Below are 26,510 nucleotides of genomic sequence, written 5' to 3'. Positions count from 1 at the left end.
CAGTGGCTTCTTAATCTGGGTCCTTCTCTTGGATCTGGAGCTTTTCTTCTGTTGTTGGAGTGGCTCCTCCTCTCGCTTCACTCTTCTCTCCTCCTGGAAGTCCTGTGGTTGATGGATGTTGGCATCCAGGCATCTGGATGTGTCTTCCTCATTCCCACCTCTCTGTGCCCTGAGCTGATCCTCGTCGTCTCTCTGATTTGCTCTTGGCTTTTATCATTCTGCTCTTTAGTCCGGGTAATTCTTTTTTATTTCCACCCTCAGAGTCTGCATCCCTAATGCCTGGTGCGTCTCCTTTGGGGGTGCACTCTCCTCTCCTGGGTGCCAGTGTGCAGGCTGGTCCCCTCTCCTGGGGTGTGAGTCACCCCTCTGGGCACTGCCCTCCGTGGTTCTCTGTGCCCTGTGGGACCAGCCCCCACTTGGCCTGTGAGTGAGCCCCTCGGGGCTGCCACAGGCCTCTGCTCCCATTAGTTATTCCTCTCTTCACACGGTTGTGCTTCTCCCTGTGAAGGTGGGTGATGAATAGTGTGTCCCCTTCTCAGGTGTGTGGTTGCTCCTCTGATGTCCCTCCCTCGGGAGCCATGGCGGGGGGCAGAGGGGCTGGGGCTCATGGACCACATTTGGTGCAATCAGCCACACGTAACTGCTTCCTCCGAATTGCTGGCTTAGAACAGGAAGCAGTGTGCCTTCAGCATCGGCGTCTCTGGCTGGCTGGTGTCTTCCCAGACCTGCCGCAGCAGCCTGGTAAAGAGCAGAGCCGAAGCCCATCCCAGCCCAGCCGGGACGCCCCTGCCGAGGTCTCCGGGGCATCAAGCGGGGTGAGTGGACAGAGGCTCCTCTGTGTCCGGGCTCGTTGTTCTCAAGGGGAAGAGTTCAGCCCTGCAGCTCTTCCCCCAGGGAGTGGCTGCTGCCTCTCCCAAGGGAAGCAGCTCCAAGTGGCCCAGCCGTGGAGGGGCCCTGGTGGCCCTGGTCCATGTCACCTGCCCTCAGATTGTCCACTCCAGGCCTCCTTTTACCGAGGTCTAGCGAGGGGAAGTGCTGTGCTTACCGTGGGCAGAACCACGCAGAGCCCTGGGTGCCTTTGTAACAGAAGGGGATGGGACCCATCATGGTGGGAGGACATGGCACAGACCCCAGACCTTGGCTCCTGGGTCTGGGGTATGCTGACAAGCCACAGACAGTTGCTGAGCTGGTGATGTGGGGGCTTCGAGGGCCCACAGAGCCAGGAGGAGGCTGCAGGGGCCAGAAGGGACCCCCTGGCTGGTGGGTGCAGGGCCGGGAGTGGCCAGGGCTGTGCAGGATGGCTCCTGGGGCCTCCCCAGCTGCACCTTCCTCTTCCTTTCTGGGTCAGTCCCTTCCTGTCTTCATGCCCCCAAGGTCAGCTGTGCTGGTCTGTCCTCCAGCAGAGTTTGTGTGTATGTGTGTGTATGAGAGCATTCAGGTGCATTTGTGTGGGGGGGGGGTGTGTGTGTGTGGGGGAGGGTGCACGGTGTATGTGAGTACGTGTTGCGTGAACGTGGACGTGGTGCATTTTCCTGATGGTGGTCTGTTGGCTCTCTTGGATTCTGGAAGGTACACCAGTTGAGTTTTAGGTGGACAGGCATTAGGTGTGTGACCTAAACCTCCCATAACCAGGCTCCCAGGGGCCTGTCTCAAGGTATTCTGGGAGTGAGGAGACTGGAGCCACAACCCTGGACCCTGGGGTCCACCTGGATCCCACTGGACACTGCTACACCCACCTCCATTCCCTGTCTCCACCTCACCCTGGCACCCAACCCCTGCCTTCTTCCATTGACCAGGGGCTGGGATCCCACACTGCTGAGCCTGGCCAGAGTCCCTGAACCCACTTGACGAGGCTGTCCCCAGAGATCCCCTTCTCTGAGGCACCTGGGACCCCAGGGTGGGAGGAGGAGGGGCAGCTGTGATGGGGGAGGGAGAGCGAGCCCTCCCTTCACCGAGGGCACAGCATCTGTGGGAATCGGCAGAGAAGAGCTGCTGAGAAACCTCTGGGAGCTCATCAGTGCCCCAGTCGGTCTATACTGAAGGGACCCCCGCTTCTACCAGCGTCTGCAGTCTGCCACTGCTGAGTCTCGAGGACCTGTCAGCGGGCACCCCACCCACACCCCTGCACACCCTGCATTCCTGTAAGAACACTGGAGTCCCTCTCCTGCATGAGGTCCCGAGACAAGGGCCGACCATGACAGTGGCCAAGCCCACAGCTCGGTACCGCATCCTGAGCAGGGCCACAGGGCCTTAGTCTGTGGATGCCTGACCTCCAGGTGACCTGGGGCGGGTGACCGAAGGCTGGGCCAGCTCAGTGGAGCCCATTTCGGGTTTCTGTGAGGTTACAGTTTCAAGTTAAAAAGCAAATTGACCTGTTGTTTGAGCCACAAAATGACTTATTCAGGACTAGCCAGAGGAAGCGGGACCTGGGATAGCATGCTCTGGGGACCACAGGCCAATGTGGAGAACAAAGTGGGGGAGCTGCTTTCATAGGGAGTGGAGGAGTTGGGAGGGGCGGCAACAAACAAAGGGTCCATTGGGGGAAACTGGGAGTCCAAGGTGTAGAGGCTTCTCATTGGCGGGATTTTACAGCCTCCCATTGGCTGGACCATTGCCAGGTGAGGAGAGAACTCTTCCCTCCTCCTGCTGGGCAGGTCGGTGGTGGACACCATCGTGGGAGATGCCAGCCCCGGTCTCTTCCTGTTTGGTGTAACTGACAATGTGACAGTGTGAGAGCGCCCCTACAGGCCTCCCGAGTCCAGTTTAATTGAGATTTCTCATCAATTTTCAGTTTTTCCCTTTCGATCAAGGCTTTTCTCCAAAAGCATCACTGACCAACAGTCAAGCTCTCTGCGCCTAGCGGTTTCTCCCTCGGTGCCTGGAAGGACCTTTCCTCCTTGGCGTGTCCCACGTTGGAGGGAAAGTGCACAGTGGTTGGAAACCATTTAGGCCACAGGAGTAACAGGGAACGTTAAGAGGAGAACACCCAGGCACTTCCCATCTCAAGTCTACGTTTCGTCAAGTTTGTAAGTGTTGAAAGCATCCCCGAGCACTGAGCTAGCATCGCCTTCTTGGCACGTCGTTTTACAGAGTAGGATTAGGAGCAATACTATAGGGGCAGTTTGCAGGACGGTTCCAAACCAGGAGCCCAGACCCGAAGGTAACCAGCTGGACAGATCAAACACGGTGGGTTGTTAGGTGACATTTGTTGCAGCCAATGTGCCTGCTCTCTCATGTTATGCAATTGTGTCTCCACTTCCCCAGAGGCGTTTATCCATGTGCAACAGGAGGTGTTTGCTATTGCACAGATGGCTCCTTGCACAGCAAGTACATAATCGAGGGCTATACAATTATCCAAAACCGCCTTGGCCAATGAGTTAGGTGACCATTGCTGAGCTGAAACCGTTTGTCTGTGGAGTCGGCCAACTCTTCCAGAGTCCGGGAGAGAATCCTGACCATTTGTTCACGGGACTCACTCTGACCCGTGGAAAAAAGCTCTTCCCATGGGGCAAAGCCAGAGTCACACAGGCCTCCTGGGAGTTCTCATTTCAGGTGCTTATAGAGGTTTCATGGGACAGACCAGTGAGAGGCCTCTGTTTGGTTATGTAGAGAATATAGGACAGTGAATACAGCAAAGCCACACTGTCTATGTATTCTCCCGTTGTCAAGGCATAAAGCATAATGGCCATTTCCAAAACTTCCACACATGCAGGTGTACCCAGGGGGTGGACGTAAGTCTCCCGCTAAGTGATAGTATCTACACACCCATTTGTTGGTATAGAGGCGTTAGCTTATGTCACCAAGGCTCAGACATTATGTGGTGACACACTGAGAGTCTGCCTGAATATATGGGTATATCAAGAAATTTACAAATGGCTGGGGTTACATAGGCAGTCCCACCGAATGTTTTACACAAATATTCAAAGATTCTTCTTTTCCCCTCCAAGCCTGGGTTAAGTTAAAGCGACGAACAAGTTTAGGTGGGTTTAGGACCCCGTTTCTCTAAAATGGGCCTGTGGAACATTTTAAACAGACAATGGCATTTGGAATCCCAGTGAACTGCTCACAGGGTGAACTAAGGGGTCGTTATTGTCTTGGGCAGACCGAGGTTTCTGGTGGCCAATCCAGCAGCCAAGCAGGTTTCCCCCTTTCGCAAGGAATTGGGAAATGCAGGCAAGAGCCTTGTCCTTCCAGGAAAGAGAAGGAGAAAATAAAGTCAGAAACACAGTGGGAAGAGTGTGTGCAGGCCTGGTCCCGTCATCCTGGGAACGCTGTCTGCCCGGATGTCGGCTGCTCGTCTTCCTGGTCCATTTGACTTGGAGGTCTCCAGTGTTTGTACAGGACTAGGTGTCAGGTGGAGCCTCCCTTAGCTGTGAGATGTGCACCCAAGGCTCGAGTCCCTGAGGTTTGGCTGCCATCTGGGTAGTGAGGAGCGCCTAGTATAGTCCCTTCCAAAGAGCTTTCAAGGGCAGGAAAATTGGAAACATCAGTTTGGAGGATCACAGCCAGACATGTAAGGAAACCGGCAGAATTTAGGATCCAGTCCAGCTTACAGGTATACAACTAAACCTTAAAGACAATTAATGGGACTACAATTTAATATCTACAAAGGCCCAAACATAATTTCTCTGGCCACAATTACTCCCATTTTTATTATCATAGTAAAATTAATTTTTTATATTAAACATGGCCTCATTATTTATATAAATGCACTAAGAATAGTGCCTGACCCTATAATCTGTTTTTTTTTTTTTTAAGATTGCTTTGCTGGAACCTTGTAAGCAAGCTACTAGGCTGATTTTTTCAACAGTTCCCCATCTCTGGATCTGTGTACGTCTCTCTTGCACATGATAATCTAGTCAAAGACCTGGAAATATTAGCCAGTATTTCCTGTTGTGTCCTGTCTTGAGGAGAAACAATTCTCACTGAATTTATGCAAATACTTATATTGTCATGAAAAGAATATCTAAGAGTTTCTGAATTCTGGAGGGGTCAGGCAGGGAGGAAAAGATAAATGTTTCAGCCTTTGTTGTGAAGACACACTGTACCCAATTGCTGTAAGTTATAGCTAGCTTAGAGGAGAGGAGGAAAAGGGGTCCTTTACATCTGGGAAACAAAATGTTAAAGCAACCAGTATGCCATTAGAGTTTTAGAAATTCTTGCCCAGTTCACTGTTAGGATCTTGAAACTATCAAAAGTCTGTATTCCAGAGTACTTGTCAAAGTCGTTTCCCTGAATCTCTTTGGAGATGAAATATATTTGAAAAGGCATCAGGATAGAAAAAAAGCTGTCTATAACTGACAAAAGACTTCAGAAAAAAGGCAATGAGTAAGCATCAGATGAGGGTTCGTTATAATGCAATTGACCAGGAAATTTGGGTATTTTTGTGACATACATTTGTAGATAGTAGCTAGAATTAGAAGTGATAACATTCTATCTATTGACCATAGAAAAGATTTCAAAGGCAAATTACAAAGGTTACATAGTTATAAGCAAAACCAAACCCCTTTAATACGAAGGCTTAGCTTTCCTAAGTAATTAAAGACCTGATAACAAAAACAGAGGGAATTATTTTGATAAAAACCAAAATCTCTGTTTTCTAGGCGTGTTACTTAAAAGGTAAAGAAGCTTTCACAATCTGTTATCAAAAACAAATAGCCCAAGAAAACTTTGTCCTTTTGACAGAGAAGAAAGCCAAATTGTAATTTTGCATCAACTTATTTTTGATATTAAAACTCATTCATTCCGATCTTAGCCAGTACTGACCATGCGTAAAACTCTTCTCCCAAGATTCCTTCCCATAAAGCTTCTACAACTTTCTTCCTACATTCAGATTTTGTCCTTTGTTTTCCTCTTTCCCAGTCTGAAATAACTGGCTGCTCTTTATGACGACATTATTTTCTTTTCCCTCAACGAAATGTATTTCCATTCCTCACACCTTCTTTTACCAAAGCACAGATCTGACTTTGCTTGCTTATGGAGATGTTCGGTTTATCATTATATATCTTGGGTAGAATTCTTGGCCCTTAGAAACTTTCACTAAGAAGTAAGCATTCATAAACGGCCTGTTATTCCAGCATTCTTTAGATTGGAAAATTTAGAATGGATTTCTTAATTCCTAGAAATATATTTTCTCATAGTACAATCTTTTAATGTGGCACAAGACATCTTTACTAATAGGCCTAGTTTTATCTTTAGTTTTCCTTCAATAGGAAGCCAAAAGTAGATAAACCTATGTTCGGTAATTAATGTTGTAGTATTTTATTTTGTTTGGAACACGACCCAGATATTCAATGCAGTTCCATCATTTAATTTAACTTAGCAAAACTCTAAAGTTTCAAGTTACCAAAAAGATTTTGGGAGCTATACTTTCAAGCGTACATACCATAAAACATACTTATTGCACCAAAATACTCTTACTCGTGTTCGTCTGTCTAAGTCACTTGTTCCCAACAATTATGTTTAGATTACTCACAAAAACTTCACGTGACTTTGAAGCATTCAGCTATCATCTTATCTTATCTTTTTTCTCACTGACAAAGTTTGTAACAGAGATACATGAACTTAATAAACCCAGGTAGAATGAAAGTTGCACCTCTGCATTATATTCAGCACTGATAACTCTGAAGACGTGTGTTTCAATAAACCTACAACCTTAAGCTAGCTTTTATTTAGTAAGGATTAAGCCCAGATCATGTAAATCTGAAATGCATGTGGATTAGTTTCTATTATATTTCAGTCTTATAAGCACTTTTGTACTATCGAGCCTATTAAATAGAGGTCTTTGACAAACCACTTTTAGCAATACCATCCAGAGGTGGAGAAATAGCACCTCTCTATAACGTGCATACGTAGACACACGTAACCTACAGGCAGGCGCAGAGCGGGATCTCATAGCCTTCACTTAAAACAGTTTTAGCCACGTACAAAGCTCAAAGGAATAGTTGGATCCAAATTGTTCTTCTGACAGATGGACTAAGTTAAGGTTACTTGTTCGGATGGCCAAAGACATCTGCTAATGACTTTTATTTGCATGCTGTAAGGATGCTTTCAGGGCTGTTTCTGGGGTCACTTTGTCTTTTAGAAACTCCTGCGTACCAATCAAAGAAGGCATTCCATTGTCTCCCTAGAGGTTCAGAATCCTCTCCTTCAAGGGTGCTGCCTAAGATGGACTTAGATCAAATGACATTTCCCCAGGAAAACCATTACAATGCCCGGGCACACTGAGAACCCTCAACTCTAGGCGCTCTCCCCAGGGTGCTGGGCAATCTCTTGGTGATGTCAGGGGACGCCCACCAGGTGGGCCAAAACCAGGATGTTGACTATCGTCACTGTCCGTTTTTCTTTCCACGAACTGGATTTCAGACAGGAGTGTTGATTTTCTCATCATCTCACCCCAGACCCTGCCTGACTGGGGAGCTGAGGCCCCGATCACGGGCCTCTGCTGACCCCCCATGGAATGGAAGCAAGCAGCTGGGCAGGAGCAGGGAGCCTGAGTCTCAGGGGGCCCTGTGATCTTGAGCCCCTGCTGGTCCCAGCAATGCTGGCTGCCCCTCACCTGCCCTGGGCGCTAGGACCAGGCCTCGACTTCCCACATGGTCTTCACACAAAGTCAGCCTTGCGGGAGCTGGTGTTCAGCCACAGCCAGAGCCCCACCAGGCTGGGCCAGGGGCCAGAAGACGAGGGCCGGGCTGCTCTGTGTGCCTCAGGCCAGGAAAGAGCCCCTGCAGCCCCCCTTTCTCCAGGGCCTTCTCCTAGCAGGGCAGCCTGTCGGTGGAGTGGGAGTCCTTGGCAGGACTGGTGGTTTCCAGTCACTTCCGCCATTGGGGAGTGGGCATCGTGGTGACAAGACAGGCACAGTTGTGGTGAGGCAGCCAAGTCCTGGAGCTGCCCATCCTGTGACCGGGCAGGCCTCCCTGTTGGCCCAGAGTTACCTCCTCTGAAGCCTGAGGGTGTCCAGGCCGCCCACCCTCCCAGCAGTCAAGTAGCAGGGCCTGGGGAGTCAAGGAGCCAGCAGGCCCTGGCTTCTGCATGAGCATTCGCGTGGGTCCCCTGCTCAGCACAGATGTCCACACGTGCCTCAGCTCTGAGAGGGACGACATGTGGGCTCGGGAGGGAGTGTGAGGCCCCCACCACAAGGCTCTGATGCGGGGAGTTGAGAAACTGGTACAGAAGTTCCCTCGATGCCCCCGGAATATGTGGATCAGGAAACCAGGGCTCTGCCCACACACCTGGGCTCCAAGGTGTTAAAAACCCCTCTCAGGGCTGGCCTGGTGGCCGAGTGATTAAGTTCAGGTGCTCTGCTTCAGCAGCCCAGGTTCGCAGGTTTGGATCCCAGGCACGGACGTACACACCACTCACCAAGCCACACTGTGGCGGCATTGCACATACAGTAGAGGAAGATTGGCATGGATTTTAGCTCAGCAACAATCTTCCTCAAGCAAAAAGAGGAAGATCGGCAACAGATGTTAGCTCAGGGACAGTCTTCCTCAGCAGAAAACAAGAACAAAAACAAAAAAACATCTCTAGCAGCTTTCCCTGGACCTGGGGCACCTATCTTAGGATCTTTACTAGTCAGGCTTCTCCAGAGAAACAGAACCAATAAGACGTGTGTGTGTGTGCGTGCGCGCGCATGTGTGTGCACGAGTTTGTGATGTGTGTGGGAGTGTGGTGCGTGTGTATGTGTCTGATGTATGCATGTTTGTGGGATCTGTGTGTGCAGTGTGTGCATGTATGAGCACACACGTGTGTCACTGGCAGGAGGCCCACTCCCTGCTCCTCCCTGGAGGCCTGTGGGCTCAGCAGGCATGAGTTGTGCGCCCACGCTGCCCCGCAGCCCTGGTGCAGGGCTGTCAGAGACACTGACCCGTGCCGGCCTCACCCGGTGCTGAACGCCCCCTGGCAGCAGGGACAGGGCCCTCCCGGCTCTGCGTCTCCAGGCTGCCGTGGAGGAGTTCAGCACCGTGGACGATCCGCCCCAAGAGCCTGGGGTCCGAGGCCCTGTCACCACGTCCCCTTCCCTCCACAGGACATGCTGCGCCAGCGCTCCCTGCTGCTCACCCTGCTGGGTCTGCTCTCCCTCGGGTCCGGTGAGTTCTGAAGAACATTCGGGTCTGAAGAAAGGGGCCTGCCCTCCCATTCTCCTGAGGATCCTTTCTGATCCTGGGGGCAGATTAGGAAACACTGTGCCTGGGGAGCCGGTCCCAGATGCAGGCCTGTCTCTCCACACTCTGCCCCTCTGTGTGGGGCTGACGTGGAGGCCTCCACAGGGAGCAGCCTGGAGGGGACATGCTCCCTGGCTTCCTCCCATCCTTCCTGGTCCTGATGCTGACTCTCCTTCTCCACCCACCCTGCATGCGGGCCTCATCGTCCATTCACCCCCCATCCATGTCTCAGGCCCCCCAGTGCCTGCAGGCTCTCTGTGTGGGGAGGGTTGGTGCTGCTGGCCACGGCTCACAGGGCCCATCTTGTCTCACCCCCAGCCCTCTCCCAGGAATGCATCGGATACAAGGTCAGCACCTGCCGGGACTGCATCAAGTCAGGGCCTGGCTGCACCTGGTGTCAGAAGCTGGTAAGAGCCAGGGTAGATGGCATCAGCTAGCCGAGGGTCCTCACACTTGGCCTGCCCTTCCCACCTTCCCACCTCCTGGACTGGACCCCTGTTCTCTGCCTCTGGAACGAGGTTTTTCCTTACCCCCATCAATCTCTCTCTCTCTCCAGCATGGACGCACGGATTTCTATTTTATTTGGTAGTATATAATCTGTCACTACCATCTTGTCATTTTCATGCTCAAATTGTTCCAGACTTGGCCACTGGGAGGCCTCAGGTTGGTGCTGGGGCCTGTTGGCACGCCCCATCATAATTTGGGGGGCACTTTCTTACTCTCTGCAATAGCGGAATGCACTAGGCCCATCAGTACTTTCCTGTCCCCGGCCATAGAATCAGACATTTCTCTGAGGGCTCCTGGTTCTCCTTGCTGAGAAGCCTGGCTCCCAACATCCGCATACATTTCCTCATTTTCAAACCCACACCCACAAAGTGATTTCAGAGTCGAGAGCCGCTCCATGCCCGAGGTGGGTGCGGTCTGTGTCCTCTCTCCTTTGATGGGGGTTCGTCAAGCCCGGGGTGGAAATGTCGGGTTGGACTCCTCACTCCCCTGCGTGAGCTCATCACATTCATCTGAAACACGGTGGCTCGTTTGTTTCTCTGTGACTACAGTGTAGGGTCGTCCTTCTCCATTCCGCTGACTTAGTTTTGTTTCTTGAGCACGTACAGCACTCACAGGGTTCCAAAGTGAAGACAAGCAGAGGCAGCTCAGGAAGTGCGCCCCCTCTCCCGGCGCCTCACGGGCCCCACTTCCCCGGCACCGGCACCGAGCTAGCCTCGCGTGTCTGCGCTGCTCTTCCTGAGTCCCCGTCTGTGAAAGGAAGCAGAGATGTAGCTGTGCCTTTCAGCCACCATAGTGTTAGCTCGCCCTCCCTGGGACACAGCAGCCTTTGGCCAGGAGGGGGCCCCTTCTCTGTCCCTGCCACGTCAGAATCCGGGGGCCTCCATGGGGGCAGAGGGGTCACAAGGAAAGCGCCCCGGACCCAGGACCCCCATGCTCCTCTCTGGGCCAGTTCCCTCTGAACTGCCAGGAGCTTGGCCCAGAGCCCTGGCCTGTGATCCAGGATTCCTGGGAGCCCCAGGGTACCTCGGGGCTGCCACGCAGGCTGAGAGGGGACACTCATGTTCCCTTGGGGGAGAGAACTGCTCCCTCCAACAAAGGTTCTGCTGATGAAGGGCTTGAAAAGTGTGGGCCAGATGCCAGGTGATGCCCAGGCTGATCCAGGCTCGGGGGCCAGCTGAGGGTTCCAGCCCTCTGGCGGTCAGCCTGGGGCTGCAGATGTTGCTTCTTGAGTCGTTCCTGCTGCTGGAGGCTGTGGGGAGGAACCTGCCCTCTCCCAAGGCTCTGCTGTGATCTGGGAGCCCTCATGGGGGCGGGTCACCCTCTTGGGAGGCAGGGCTCATCCTGGCTGGCTGTCCAGCGCCCAGGCCCGTCTCCCACGGGGAGTTCTGTCTTGAGTCCTGGGTGCAAATGAGGAGGCTCAGCCTCACTCAGCACCCACAGTGGGCCCCTGGTATTTTCTCTGTGCTCCTCCTGACCCCTGACTCCCTCTGGCCCCAGAACTTCACCCGTCAAGGGGAGCCCGACTCCCATCGCTGTGACACACGGGAGCAGTTGCTACAGAAGGGCTGTGTAGCTGACGACATCATGGACCCCAGGAGCATTGCCGAGACCCAGCAGGACCAGAAGGGGGGCCAGAAGCAGCTGTCCCCACAGAAAGTGACCGTCTACCTGAGACCAGGTAGGCTTGGCCTCGGCTGGGGGTGAGCCGGCACCTGTGTGTCCGTTGTTCCGGGTGGGGGTCCAGCCAGGAGCACAGCCCTGCTCTGGGGCGCCAGGGATAACCGATGGGCATGTGTCCATGTGTCCAGGTCAGACAGCAAGGTAGGCCAGGTGAGGCCCAGGACTGCTGGGAACCTCGAGACCAAAGTCTGAGCTCCCCCACGGCCCTCTCCTCTCCGACCCAGGAGGATGCCGCCGTACCCGCTGTCCTGGCTGGGTGCCTGGTCTCTCTTTTTCCTTATGTTCTCTGTGTCCTTCTTTAAAAGGGAGAACAAACCATGTGGAAAACACTATTCCACCCCCTCTCAGAAGGCCAGGTACTCTTGGCAGAGTAAAGGCTCTGAGAAGTCCTCCAGCCAAGCAAGCTGCGTAATTGTTTAAATCCGCATTGCCCCAACTGGCTTGACCACAGAAGCCTGCTTCAGGACACAGCTCCCTGTGAGGGCTCCCAGAAACACCCTTCAGGAAGGCACGTGTGGGAAGCAAGCAGCACAATGTGGTTGCCTGGCTTGATCAGCACTGGGCTGGGCCTCCCACAGCCGGGCCTGCCCTGCAACACCGTCCCGTGAAGGGCAGCCCAGGGGGAGCTGAAGGCTGGAGGGTGGGCCCAGCAGGAGGGCCTGGATTCGCCCCTCCCTCCCTGGCTCGTCCATCTTCTTGTCACCTGTCTACTGACCACCTACTCTGTGCCAGGCCCCGTCCTGGGGCTGGGACATGGGCCATTTGTACTGACACAGGAACAGGTAACCACATGACTGCAGGTTGTGATTCAAATGATAACAACCAGAAAGCGAGGGGAGGCGGGGAGAACGGGGGCCCTTTGCCGCCAAGGCCAGGGGAGGCCTCTCTGGGACAGGTCGATTTGCTTGGTGGCTGCTGAGGGAGACGGGCTTGCGGGTAGATCCAGGTAGACGTGAATGTCAACCATGCCTCATAAGCCAGGAGTACACCTTGATGGAAGTACGTCCCCACCTTCTTCTACTTGGGAAAGGGTTCTCGATCAGATGTTCAGATCTAACTGGGCGCCCTGTGTCTTACCCGCAGGCCTCGGAGAATGCGGGAGCCATGAGGACTTCGGGACCTGTGGAGGGGTGTCCGTGCCCCCAGACACCCTCACTCTCTGCCCTCTCTGCCGGCAGGTCAGGCAGCAGCATTCAACGTGAACTTCCAGCGGGCCGAGGGCTACCCCATCGACCTGTACTACCTCATGGACCAGTCCAACCCCCTGCTCAATGACCTCATCCACGTCAACAAGCTGGGGGGCAACCTAGTGCAGGCCCTTAAGGGAATCACCGAGTCAGGCCACATCGGTGAGGCCAAGCTCCTCAGTCCCGCCCACAATCCTGGCCGCCCTGCTACCCACACCTCCACCTCCTCACGTCCCAGGGGCGCCCGCTGGGAACTCCAGACACAGTGTCCCTGGGGACATCCTCACTGGGGCCACTCCTGCTCACACACACCCCACAAGCCATCCTGCTTTCTCCCATGGCTGGCTCAAGGTAGGGAAACCGAGGCTCTGCCCTTGGGGGCTACCCAAGGCTCACGAGTACGCCCTACCACAAGCCTCTCCCACTCATCCTGCCCCCGCCTCAGGCTTAGGGTCCCTCATCAACTCGCACCCTGAGAAGATGCAGGACCCGTGCCCCGACCAGGAGAAGGCGTGCCAGCCCCCACTCTCCTTCAGGCACGTGGTGAAGCTCACCGACTCCAACCAGTTCCAGACAGAGGTCGGGAAGCAGCTGATTTCTGGACACCGGGATGCCCCCCAGGGCGGGCTGCACGCCCTGATGCAAGTGGCTGCGTGCCCGGTACGGCCCTGGCCGCCTTGGTCCCCATGCCGAGCTCAGTCGCCATGCCAAGCTCCACCTCTTCTCCTCTGCTCCTTGTGGGGGCCCCACGGGGGAAACGGAGGCAGGTAACCCCGCTGTCTTCTGATCAGGAGGAAATCGGCTGGCGCAATGTCACGCGGCTGCTGGTGTTCGCCACGGACAATAGCCTCCCTTTTGCGGGCGACGGGAAGCTAGGCACCATCCCGACCCTCAATGACAGCCACTGCCACCTGGAGAACACCACGTACAAACGCAGCAATGAATTCGTGAGTGCCACATCCCTGGTGTCCTGGGAGGGAGTGGACACAGCACAGGGGGAAACACCTGGGCCGTGGGGGGAATCCCGGGGCTGTCTGTGGCTCTGCCCCGGGGAGCCGGGAGGCCAGGGTCCTTACAGCCACCTTGCTATAATCCGGGGCTCCCTCCTTCGATCTAAACAGCAGATCTGTGTGGGAACCGGCGGAGCCCCCAGCGGGGCAGTGTTAGGTCTCTCAAGCCCCACGTGGGCTGGCCGCCCGCTGAGCCGCCCACCCTCCTCAGACTGGACACAGGCCCTGTGGACGCTGGCTGGAGCCGCTCCCCTGCTCTGGGCCTGTGAAGTAGCCGCTGCCCCCAGGCTGCAGCCCGGGCCTCCCCTGCCCTCCCCAAACTCACCATGGGCTTGGGGTCCCCACCCCTGGGGCATCACCCTGCCCTCTCAACCCCGTCTCATCTCCGAGATTCCCCAGGCACAGGGGCCGGGATGGAGGCACCCCCGGGTCCTCCACCTCCCCCAGCTCCCTCCTATGTGGTGCCTGCCAGCCAGCAGAGGGAGCACAGTTGGGAGTCCAGGGGTGAGGGGAGGGGCCCAGGGCTGGGGGCGAGGACAGGCTTGTTGTGTGGCGGTCTCCTCCCCTGGGCAGAGGCGCTGTATTAATGGCACCGGGCAGGCACACACCACCTGTCACGGGAGTTTGCCCTCCCCTCCTGTGAAATGATGTCTGCGCCCTGGAATTGTAAACTGTGGGGGCCGCAAAGGACTTTAGAGATGGGACCCCTCAGGGGTTCTCACCCGGAGCCCACAGACTCTTGGGGTGTGGGTGGATAACAGGAGGGATCCATGACCTGGACAGGAAATGTGACACCTGAGGTTCTGGTGAACCTCTGCCTGCAGTCGAGCGTGTGCTTCCAATAGGAAAATAGAGTGGGTGCTGGGGCCGTATCTGAGGTCTGCCCCCAGTAGGAGGAGGGGTATCTCCGCAGCACCCCTCAAGTGGGGACACCTCACAGTCTGTTTACTGTCCTCTCCACCTGGACGTCTGGGAGAGGTTCCCGGCCGCTCGATCTCCCTTTCAGTGCAGCGATCAAGAAGCACAACACTACCTCTAATACTTTCCTGTTTATTTGTTTATTTCTTGCTGTGGAAGATTGGCCCTGAGCTAACATCTTGCCCATCTTCCTCTATTTTGTATGTGGGACACCAGCACTGCATGGCTTGATGAGTGGTGTGTGGGTCCCCACCCAGGATCCGAACCCGTGAACCCAGGGCCGCTGAAGCAGACCACGTGGACTTAACCACTGTGTAACCAGACAGGCCCCTCTAATACTTTCTTAACTGTACTTCAGTCTCGTCGGTTTCCCTTATAATCTCATTGTTTTATGCACTGGGAACATCATTCGAATGGCCCTATGGGTGGCACTGGGCCTTGGGCAGTTGCTTCTGTCGGGCAGGAGTGGGTCAGTAGCCTTGATGGCTTGTCCCCAACCGCCGGGGCCATCTGACCTGTGTCTCCTCTCAGGACCACCCATTGGTGCGCCAGCTGGCCCATAAACTGGCTGAAAACAGCATCCAGCTCATCTTTGCTGTGACCGAGAGAATGGTGAAAACCTATGAGGTAAGTGGAGTCAGGGTCTTGAGCAACATGGGGGACGGGGCATTTCAGCCGAATGAGAACGAAACCCAGCGTTGCCACAGGCTGAGCTCTGCTTCCATGGGCTGGGCGCTGGGCAGTGGGTCCGCCACCTGGGCCAGCATGGGTTTCAGGCGTGAACAATGCAGGTGAGGAGCCCGAGGCCTCTTTGGGCCACGTGACCTTTACGTGGGGATGAAAGAAGGAATGTTTCTGTCCGCGACATTCAGTCAGGGTAACAGCGTGTGTCGCGGTATTAGCCGGGATCTTTCTGCTTTTGCCGCAACACAGCGCGTCCTTTGGGTCGGCAGAAGGGGCTGTGCGCTTTAGGGCAGCTTTCTCCTCTTACATCCCGTGTGTCTGAGCGCGACGCTCCTCATGATGCCCAAGGACGCACAAGAGAACTCGCCAGCCTTAAGCGGATATTGGTGCGCTTCTCGAGCAGCACACCCACATCACAGGAGTCCCGCGGCCCGAAGCGGCTGTCTCCCCGCGGAAACCAATACTTTTACAACAGACACTTCCTCCTTCTCTGCCTCAGGGGCCCGGCTCTGTCCCGCTGTACCGAATCACTGTTCTTACCAAATTCTTCTGCAGTGTGAAACTCGGGAGGGGAACGTTCTGTTCCTAGGGCGGTGTCTCTCCCTCCTTCCTTCTCTTCGGTCACTCTTGTGTTGGTGTGAGATGTGCTGTGTTTCCGTGTTTTCGTCTGCTGCAGTGTGGCGTGCTGGTCTCCTGTTTGCTCTGATGGGCTGTGAGTCTCCGGGCCCTCACTCTCCCTAAGTCCTGTGCACCTCTCTGCTGAGGGCTGGGGGCTGCTGCTGCCGCTGCCCGTGGGGCGGGGGGCGCTTGCTGGGAGCCAAGGGTGAGATCAGCAGTTCCTGCAGTCGGTTTTCCTGCCCTCCAGAGTGGGGACAAGACACTGTGGGGGGACACAGAGGAGGGAGTGGAGGCAGATGTCCGGGAGACCCCCTTGGGTGGGCAGTGGGAGCTTGCCAGGCCCCCGGGACAGTGGCTCCACTCAGCCCCTGAAGAAAGATCACCCGCCCACGTTAGTTTCGTGAGCACCAGCCGGTGAGGGCCTCACAGCCACCTTGTCCTCAACTCTGTTACAGGACATGGCAGTCCCCTCCTCCCAGGATCATAGGTCCCAGTAATTTGTTATCAGCAGCAGGATTTGTGTTCCAGAAGACAGCGTGGTGCTGGGGAGGAAGCTGCAGACAGGAGACTTGAACCCCAAACCCTGCCCCCGCTAGCGCAGATGGACGGTGTCCTGGGCAGGTCACAGGCCTTTATGAGCCTTAGTTCCCTGACTTCCACTCACGGGGCTCCTGGGAGATGGGCGTCAAGGAGACCTATAGGCTGTAGGGACGGCAGACGCTGGACCCTCCTCGGTACCAGTTTCTGCCCGGACTGGAGAGCAGATGGACAGGACAGGACGTGCAGGAGCCCAGCCTCCCTGAGTCACAGGGCCTGTCCCCAGGCTGGGACCGAGGGGAGTGGGCAGTGGAGGCTCTAGGGGGCTGTTGCCCAGGCTGTGACCATCCCCATGAGCTCTGTGGGGGTAACTGGACACCATTCAGGGGAGTCACGGAAGGACTTTGGGGCAGGACAGGACCCGACCATCAGCTCCGTAAGACAAAGTGACGCTGCAGTCTTTCGGGAAAGATGGCGTGACCCTTGAGCTCAGCTAAGGCGGGTGTGGGGGAGGATGGGCACAATTGTTCCCGCAGGCTGCCCCAGGCCTGTCTGCATTGCAGGTGCTCCGGACTGCCTACCCGCGGCATCCCTGGACCACTGGCCCTGGCCTGCCAGAGCCGATTGTCTTGTTGCTGCTTAGCACGGTCATTACTGAAATTCAGTTACATCAACTGCTTGAAGGGCTCAGAGCTCCTCCGTTCCTGACGGCTTTGGCATATTTTTTGATTACCTATGCCCCAGGGTGGTTTGTGCCTGTCACCTCTCCATGGTGGGGACACTGTTGAACGGTGTCGAGGCACATCTTCCCAGCTCTGCCTTCCGTGAGGTCACTGCTCGAAATACACGAAGGTGGAGTATTTAACCAAGGAAACGAGAAACCCTGCAACTCAGGGCTTTCTTTCTCCCAAGAACAGGTTGTTAAGCATTACCAGCACACCACTGACCTCGTGCTGAGTTAACTAAACACAGTCAGAGGTCTGGTGGGGGCTGTGTGAGCCACGTGCAAGCAGAAGGAAACCCCCGGGGCGTTAGAAATTGAGGGGAAGCTGAGCTTTCTGTGGCCGCGGATCCAGCCGTGACCACCTGGTCTTCTTCCCTGACAGAAGCTCACTGAGATCATCCCCAAGTCTGAAGTCGGGAAGCTGTCGGACGACTCCAGCAACGTGGTCCAGCTCATCAAGGCCGCCTACGAGGTGAGTGCCCTGGGGTGTCTCGGCAGGGGTCCTGGGCAGACAGCAGAGACGCCCTCCCCACTGCAGGTCAACAGAAGGGTGGTCTGGAGAGCAGAGCCTCTGCCTCCTGTGCCGCCCTCAGGCCTTCTGGACACACTGACCCTGGCACTTCCCGCAGGCCAGCTGTGTCCTCTCTCTGGTTGATGGCATGGTATGTGCCACCCCAGACCCTCAGCCGCGTCTTCCCCGACATGAGCACCAGGCCCCCTTCTCGGCCAAGGGTCCTGGTAGCCTCACCAGGCACAGCTGGGGGTCCTGGGTAAACACTGACACCGCTGAATTAAGTTAGAGCCTGTTGAGGAAGCTCCCTGTGCTTCTGCACCCACTCAGAGCCCTCAGCCCCAAAGCAGGTCTCCTGGCCTCCAGCCGCTGCCTGGGGGGTTTCCGTCTCCGCTCGATGGTGCCACCATCGTTGGCTCCTCCACCTCTCTCTCTCTATATCTCTGTCTCCCCATCTTTTGTTTTCTCTATCTCTGTCTCTCCATATCTCTCTCTTCCTCTGTCTCTATGTATCTCTGTCTTTTTCTGTCTCTGTCTCTCTGTCTCACTCTGTCTCTCCCTCTTTCTCTATCTCTCTGTCTCTCCCTCTCTGTGTCTCTATATCTGTCTGTTTCTTTGTGTCCCCATCTCTACCTGTCTGTCTCACTCTCTCTCATTCACTTACACAGTTTTTCCTGCTCCTGCTCTGTGTCAGGCACTGGGGAATCAGTGGTGAGGGGAGGGTCAAGCCCCCCCTTGGGGTAGGGGCTGTGATCTTTCTCCATGTCAGTCTCCTCGGGGGCCTGTCTTGGGGGGGTGGCGTTGGTAACCCCACCACCGCCTATACCGAGCACAGGACCTGGCACCTACCCAGCTCTCAGTGGGCGTGTGGGTGAAGGGAGGGAGATAACAGGTGTGCAAGCCATCGGCTGGGAAGGGCCAGGGAACAGCGGAAGGTCCTCCCTAATCGTGGCGGCTGCTCTTTGCCCACAGAAACTCTCCTCCAGAGTCTTTCTGGAGCACGGCACCCTCCCTGACACCCTGAGAGTCACCTACGACTCCTTCTGCAGTAACGGGGTGTCGAATGTGAACCAGCCCAGAGGGGACTGCGACAATGTCCGGATCAGCGACCGGGTGAGGTTCCAACCCAAACTTCTGGAAGGTTCTCTCCCAGTGACAGCTAGAAGGATGTGCACCCAGGCAGACGGCCTGGTGCGGGGACAAGCAAGGGGCAGGAGCCAATGTCCCGTCGGTCCAGTTTCCTTGCTTTCAAATCCTCTCAGGCGGCCACGGTCCCTGTGTGAGCTGTTGTCTTCCAGTCGAGGAAGGAGTAGGCAGTGCCCACACTCCTTGGCACAGGGCGTCCTAGTCGTAAGCACAGACTCCCCTGGTGCGGAGGGAACCACCAAGGGGATGGCAGTGCGCCCTGGGGGCAGACGCTGGACACAGCCCATCGCGGCTAAGGAGGGCCTGCTTCCACACACTACATGCTGGTTTGGGTTGGTTTCCCTGAGTTTCACGGGTTTTTTTAGGATTGGCGCCTAACATCTGTTGCCGATCTTCTTCTTTTTTGTTTTCTCCCCAAATGCCCCCAGTACATAGTTGTATATTCTAGCTGCAGGTCCTTCTGTTCTGCCATGTGGGATGCTGCCTCAGCATGGCCTGATGAGCGGTGCTAGGTCCACGCTCAGGAGCCGATCTGGCAAAACCCCAGGCTGCCACAGCAGAGTGTGCAAACCCAACCACTCAGACACAGGGCCGGCCCCATCGCTGCATTTCATAATACGACATTGGAATTCCTTCAGAAACGTTACTCACTAAATGTTGCATGTGAACTTCTACCAACATACCCCCCTCATACTGGGTGATGCACACGGGAATCCATTTGATCTTGTGATTGGCTGACTGCCTCTTACACACTTTCCTGACGTCTCTGGTCCTTCGCTCAGCACCTGTGGAGGTTCACCTACAGTGACTCGGGGTCTGCTTTGCTCTTGAGACCACGCTCCCTGAGGCTCTGTGCTGGCAGCTGCTTCCAGTGTGCAGGGGAGGCGGGGACTCTGCTCTGTCGCACTTGATTCCTCTTGGCAGGATCTTGACCCTCTCATTCAGGGTCAGGACACAACTCCAGATCCAGATCCTAGGACTTCCCGTGGCATTCTGGCATCTAACAGCCAGACTTAAGGACGAAGTGTATGTCCTTTACAAAGTCACTGTAAAATCCCTTTTAACGCATGTCTGATAAAGGTACTCTAAAAACCGCCCAGCCTGGAGATGGCGGTGCGGGGCCACCACGGGCTCCGCCGGGCCTGCTGCCGCCTGTTCCCACATCATGCCTCTGAGTTCCCAGCTCTCTCTCGTTCTCTCCTCTCTCATCTCAAGTCCCAATTCCTGGGGAATCCTGGAGTGCCCGTGCTCTTCCCCTCCCCCAACCTCAATCCACTCCCATCTGGGGCCCCTGCAGAGGCTGGCGCCCTCCATGCCTGGGGGCCAAGGACCCCGCCCTCACCCCGCAAGCCCTGGGGCATCCGTGTCCAGGCTGCTGGTTGAGCAGATGGGAGCAGGGTGACCCCAGTGTCCCAGCCTCGCCTGAGCCCTGCTGTTCTCCACGACAGATCAGCTTCCAGGTGAAGGTCACGGCCACCGAGTGTGTCCAGGAGCAGTCATTTGTCATCCGGGCCCTGGGCTTCTCGGACACGGTGACCGTGCAGGTCCTGCCCCAGTGCGAGTGTCAGTGCCACGATATGAGCCGGGACCGCAGCCTGTGCCGGGACAAGGGCTTCGTGGAGTGCGGCATCTGCAGGTGAGGCGGGCACAGGGCGCACCCCACCCCAGGGGCAGCGAGACGAGCAGGAGCAGCTGTTTACAGCCCAGGGTCTGGGGTCCTAGAGGAAGAGGCAGCGTCCCGCACCATCATCAGGAGGGGCCCTGACCTTGCGTCCCTCCCACCCCAGGTGTGACGCTGGCTACATTGGGAAGAACTGTGAGTGCCAGACGCAGGGCCGGAGCAGCCAGGAGCTGGAAGGAAGCTGCCGCAAGGACAACAACTCCCTCGTCTGCTCGGGGCTGGGGGACTGCGTGTGCGGGCAGTGCATTTGCCACAAGAGCGACGTGCCCAACAAGGAGATCTTCGGGCAGTTCTGCGAGTGCGACAACTTCAACTGCGAACGCTACGACGGCCAAGTCTGTGGGGGCGAGAGTGAGTGCGAGGGGACAGACATCAGACGTTGGGGACAGATGGGCAGACAGACAGACCCTCGGGGTTCTCCTTCAGCCGCACGAGAGCAGCAGCAGGTCTGGGCAGGCAGAGGGCCAGGTCACTGGTCTGGGGGGACGAGGGCGAGTCTGCAGCGACCCCCTGTCTTCCAGAGCGGGGAACCTGCAACTGCGGCAAGTGCCAGTGCAAGGAGGGCTTTGAGGGCTCGGCGTGCCAGTGCCCGCGGTCCACCGATGGCTGCCTGAACCAGCGTGGGATAGAGTGCAGTGGTCGGGGCCAGTGCCGCTGCAACGTGTGCGAGTGCGAGCCCGGCTACCAGCCTCCCCTGTGCCAGGACTGCCCGGGCTGCCCGACCTCCTGTGTCCGCTACATGTGAGTGCTCAGCTCAGTACAGTATAGCTCTCACCCCAGGAAGACCAGAGCCTGGCAGGGGGCCCTCTTCCATTTGCACCCCTGCGGCCTCCTTCAGACCCAGGTGTCGTGGGCCAGCCTGGGGCCACCCTGCAGGCTTCCAGGTCCCAGGGAATCTGCCCTTCTTCACTCCCCTGGGTACCTCCCCTCGGTCCCCACAGCCCCATCCCTGTTCCCACAGCCCGCCCCGACCACTCCTTTCCCAGCACCATGGAAGCCCCCCACGGTGCCCTGACACCTTGCACTGCCACCCCCATCACACCCTTACACACCCTTGACCCCTCCCACCCATTCTCACATTCTTTTCAGCACATGCTCACACTCTCACTCCCGCTCACACCCACAAGCCATTATACCCCCTCTCACACCGCTTCACATCCTGACAACCTCTCAGACTCCCTGACACTGTCTTAAACCCTCACACCACCCCACACCCTCATAAACCCTAACACGCCTGTCACCTCACACCCACCCTCTCCCTTTACCTTTATCCTCCTCACATCCTCACACCCGCTCACACCCCCTGACTTCCTCCTGCTCCCTCACCCCTCACTTGTACACTCTCTCTCACCCCTCACTCCTCTCACAGCACCAGATCCTCTCACACACCTGTTCGCCCCTCAGGAGGGGCCCTGCCCTTGCATCCCTCCCACCCCAGGTGTGACGCTGGCTACATTGGGAAGAACTGTGAGTGCCCCCTCCTGCATGTGTGTGCACTCCCTCTTGCACACACGCACACGTGGTTGCTCCTCCGCAGCTCCTGTGCCAAGTGCCTGAAATTCAAGAAGGGCCCCTATGAGAAGACCTGCCCTGAGGAGTGTGAGAGCCTGAGGCTGCTGCAGGAAGCCCCTCCAATGAATGGGCCATGCAAAGAGCGGGACTCGGAGGGCTGCTGGATGACGTACACCCTGCGTCAGCGGGACGGGATGGACAGCTATGACATCTACGTGAAGGACACGCGAGGTGAGACCCCGCACCAGGCAGGACATGGCAGCCAGAGTTCCAGGAACGAAGCCTCCAGAGGTGGTGAGGGTCTCTGTCCACTCAGGAGGGCCAGCCGGGCAGGGTCAGGCGAGCGTCCAGGACACGGTCCTCCCACCCCCAGGCCTCTCCCTCATGGCTGTGACCTCACACTGGGGTGCTGAGGGGCAGGGATGGCTTGTCCCCTTGCAGTAGAGCTGCACCAATCAGGGGACGGACCCAACTGCGTGCCTACGGGTTGTACGCTGGTTATCTCCCCCTGATGGTTGACTGAGGCTTGAAGCCTGTCAACTTTAAAAGCAAATAAGGCAAATGACTTTATCTAGGAATAGCCCAAGGAACTGCAATTTGACACGTGCACACTATGCTGAACCACAGACAAATCCAGGGAAGAATGGAGGGGACTGATTTTATAGAGAGAGAAAGGGGGAGAGGGCAGGGCTGTTCTAAAGGAAAGTCATTGGAGGAAAGTAGCAGTTCAGGGTGGCAGCAGCTTCTCATTGGCTGAGCTGTGGCATTTCTCATTGGCTCAGCTGAAGGGTTTCTCATTGGCTGAGCTGTGGCATTTCTCATTGGCTGAGCTGCAGGGTTTCTCATTGGCTGGGCTGTGGCGTTTCTCATTGGCTGAGCTGCAGGGTTTCTCATTGGCTGGGCTGTGGTGCTTCTCATTGGCTGAGATGCTGCAGTGTCTCTCATTGGCTGAACTGCAGTGTTTCTTATTGGCTGAGCTGTAGTGTTTCTTATTGGCTGAACTGCAGTGTTTCTTATTGGCTGAACTGCAGTGTTTCTTATTGGCTGAGCTGTAGTGTTTCTTATTGGCTGAGCTGTAGTGTTTCTTATTGGCATAGCTGCAGTCTTTCTCTTTTTTTGAAAAAGATTAGCCCTGAGCTAACTGCTGCCAATCCTCCTCTTTTCACTGAGGAAGACGGGTCCTGAGCTAACATCTGTGCCCATCTTCCTCTGCTTTACATGTGGGATGCCTGCCACAGTATGGCCTGACAAGCGCTGCCATGTCTGCACCCAGCATCCAAACCGGCAAACCCCGGGTGAAAAGTGGAACCTGCAAACTTAACTGTTGCACCACCGGTCTGGCCCTGCTGCAGTGTTTCTTATTGGCTGAGCTGGCTGAGCTGCAGTGTTTCTCATTGGCTGAGCTGGCTGAGCTGCAGTGTTTCTCATTGGCTGAGCTGGCTGAGCTGCAGCATTTCTCATTGGCTGAGCTGTTGTCTGGTTGGGAGAGAAGTCTTCCTTCAGTAGTAAAGCAGCTGTACTTCGCCTCCAAGAAGCAAAGTTATGTCTTCTCCCTTTTGGTGTAATTGCCCATGTGTCATAGGGGTGAGAGGTCCCCCTGCAGGATTTCCAGACTCCAACTTAGTTGAGGTTTCTCTTATTCACTTCATAAGCCACAGGTCCCAAGGGCTGGTCCACGGATGGCTGCACCAGGATCACCCGTGGGTGTGAGAATCCTCCTGCTCAGAACTCAGCCCTGGGGAGGGGATCCAGGGACCCGGGAAGCCCAGGCACTGGGGTTTCCCAAACACTGTTAGCCTGTCTGTCCCCTGGATTCCAGGGCTATATGAGGCCCCGTAATGGTCAAGGACTCGGAGATGCCAACCCTGTCTTCACAGGGTTCACGTTCCAAGGTGGGGGGCACCCTTCCCCAACATGTCAGAACACCAGTGCCCCAGACGGCAGGAGGCTGTGGCTGGGGTCATGAGGTACAAAGATGACTGCAGGTTGGGGTGTTCCCCAAGGACACAGGTCAGAAGGTCTCTTGGAGGAGGAGACATTGCAGCTGAGACCAGAGAACAAGGGTGTCCAGACAGACGGGACACAGGGTGTGCAGTCAGAGGCACCCAGCGCTGGTCATCACGGGGCTCAGTGAGTCCCGGGAGGCATTTGGGTCTCTTTTGAAACATACCAGGAACTGTTAGCAGGGTTTCAGAAGAGCAAGCCGCACAGCTGAACTGTGTTTTCAAAAGCCAGATGCAGAGCCCTGAGGGGCCGGGTGGACGCAGACCTATGAGGGGCTGCTTCGAGGTCCAGGCACTGAAGAGTGGAGATGGGTGGGGGTGGGCTGGGTTGGGGTCGTGGGGGTGGTGTGGGCAGAGCCTGCCCTTGGATGGAACATGGGGAGGGGATCAGGAGGAATGGGGACAGGCGGAGGATCCAAAGGTCCCCAACAGGTAGGGAGGGTTGGGTGGGTCGAGGTTCACTGGGTGACAATGACAAAGCATGTGTGGGTCTCTGGGACTTAGGGGAAACAGACCCACGACGAGAAGGAACTAAGGGCTTTAGACAAGGAGCGCCCAGGGGTGTGTGTGGCACACGAACTCTCTGCACCCCGACCCCTTCCCATCACAGAGGCTGAGGGGTCGGATCACAGGGCTGGGAGGCCTGGCCACTTGGGTGACGACACCAGGCGTGGGCCAGCAGTCCACCAGGGCCCTTGCAGGGCTGAGACCTGCTCCTAGCTCCCCCGCCTGGCGACGGGAACCCCAGGAGGGCAGGTGGGGCACAGGCCCTCCATGTGGCCTGAGCTCACGGCCTGGTCACAGCCAGTTCTCGTCCAGGCTCTGCCGTGGTCAGCCAGCAAATGGGGCCCCACTTTCTTTGTAAACAAGGGCCAGATTTTATTTGACACCACAAGGCCTTGCCTTGTCCCCAGCTCTGCCCTGTCCCTGCCCATTCTGCTCACCTTCCTGTCACCGTGAGTCCAGCAGTAGGAAGCTGAGCACTGTGCAGTGACCTGGGACGGGGCACACATGGGGCTGAGTGAGCCGGGGAGGGCCTGACACTTGGTATGCGTGTGCTTCCTCCCTACCTCAGAGTGCGTGGAGGGCCCCAACATCGCTGCCATCGTCGGGGGCACTGTGGGGGGAGTTGTGCTCATTGTCATCCTCCTGCTGTGCATCTGTACACCCCGGACCCACCAGAGCAACATGAGGGAGGACAGGTTTCAAGAGGGAGAATCTCAAGTCCCAGTAGGACAAAGTGAGTGGTCGTCCCCGAGGGTGAAGTAACTGGTCCCACCAAGAGGGGTGCATCCTCCTTGCCATGGGTAACCCCTCACCAAGGAGGAGGTGGACATCCACCCAAGGCTGCATACCTGTCCCCCTCCCCACCCTGGAGCTCATCCTCAGAGTGCACGCTGCTGTGGGCAAGCTCTGCCAATGGGGCCAGACCCGAGGGAAGGTGACCCCGCTCCCAGCTCCTCCTCCCCTGCACTGACAGTCATGTTTGCTTTTCTCACCAGGACAACCCCCTTTTCAAGAGCACCACCATGACAGTCGTGAACCATAAGTTTGCTGAGAGTTAGGATGCTCGGTGAACAAGGCCACCTGAACCGCTCAGATGGGACCACCCAACACCACACCCGTCCATCAGGCCGAATGTGACCTGCCTCCTGACGTGGCTTATGACACTTGACAGTTTCACCCATTAACCAAAAATCCACTATGCTTTTCTCTGCCCTCAAATGACTGTATGGCCCTGTGACTACATGGGCTCATAAGAAGGGACAGCCTCCCCTTCTGATACCTACGACCTTTTCAAAGAGACTTCAAAAAGGAATTGCTTGAGTCTTATAAGGTTAAATACGTGTTTTCTTGTGTAAAAATCAGGATGGCGTCTGTTTAAAGGCGGTGCAATTTTATTTCTATTTGAACCTATCACGGTGTAAGATTACATCCCATTGTTTATAGTGTTCCCCAATCAAGTTTATAGGAAAAGATCAATAAAACTCTCGTCGAAGCTGTCCATGGAGGCTGGGCTCTGCCCCCTCCCCACTCTCTACACACTCGCAGGGTCAACTGCGGATGCTGGTTCGGGCTCTCTTCTCTCCTTCCTCCTCTGTTGGCTGTGTGTCATAGTCCTCTCTGCTCAGTCCCTGCCCCTCTCCTCGGCGGCTGTCAGAAGACGTGGGGCAGCCCCACGAAGGGGAGCCCACTGTGGAGTGGGAACAGGGCAGAGGCAAGCCGGGAAACGGGCGCCTTTCCCGCCGTCTACACAGCTCTTGGGGGAATGGGGCGGTGGAACCCAAGCCAAGAGAGTTTTAAAGTGTGCTCCTCATGGGCTGTCTCATCAGGTGACCTGGAAGTCACGGTTGATCCAGGGCCACACGGCTGAGGGAACCAGCCCGTGTCTCATGTAACGACGGTATGTCACGGTATCCAAGTGTGATAATCCAAACACATGACGGCCCGCCAATGGGTACCGTCTCAGCAGGCGTGGTGTGGGCCAGGGCCGGGGGCAGCCAGTGAGAGCCCTGCAGGGTGAGGAGGTCCTGAGGAACCCAGGGAAAGGCTGGATTCCAATATTTCAACATCCTCGGCACCCACCACAGCGCTCGCTCTTTCCCTCGTCTCCATATCACACGGACT

General features: G+C 56.1%; 1 protein-coding gene across 1 annotated transcript; it reads left to right on the top strand.

The window, feature by feature from the left end:
* The first annotated feature begins 405 nt into the window (after positions 1-405).
* Positions 406-25,725, top strand: LOC103545694 (integrin beta-2-like). Its single transcript, XM_070597938.1, has 16 exons — positions 406-815; positions 9,029-9,089; positions 9,483-9,571; positions 11,169-11,349; positions 12,530-12,700; positions 12,984-13,198; positions 13,330-13,485; positions 14,998-15,093; positions 17,412-17,501; positions 18,513-18,653; positions 20,135-20,322; positions 20,474-20,718; positions 20,889-21,108; positions 21,905-22,110; positions 24,958-25,122; positions 25,385-25,725. Exons 1-16 carry the CDS (start codon positions 516-518, stop codon positions 25,429-25,431), a joined length of 2,571 nt encoding a protein of 856 aa, XP_070454039.1. The 5' UTR covers positions 406-515; the 3' UTR covers positions 25,432-25,725.
* The last annotated feature ends 785 nt before the right edge of the window (positions 25,726-26,510 follow it).

This window comes from Equus przewalskii, chromosome 27 (genome assembly GCF_037783145.1).
Source record: "Equus przewalskii isolate Varuska chromosome 27, EquPr2, whole genome shotgun sequence".
NCBI lineage: Eukaryota > Metazoa > Chordata > Mammalia > Perissodactyla > Equidae > Equus > Equus przewalskii.
This window is presented reverse-complemented; position numbering and strand designations above follow the sequence as displayed.

Coding starts and splice junctions, on each gene's coding strand:
- LOC103545694 (XM_070597938.1), top strand. CDS start 516: ATGAATAGTGTGTCCCCTTCTCAGGTGTGTGGTTGCTCCTCTGATGTC. Junction 13,199..13,329: donor TGCAAGTGGCTGCGTGCCCG/GTACGGCCCTGG, acceptor TCTTCTGATCAG/GAGGAAATCGGCTGGCGCAA. Junction 21,109..21,904: donor ACCTCCTGTGTCCGCTACAT/GTGAGTGCTCAG, acceptor GCTCCTCCGCAG/CTCCTGTGCCAAGTGCCTGA.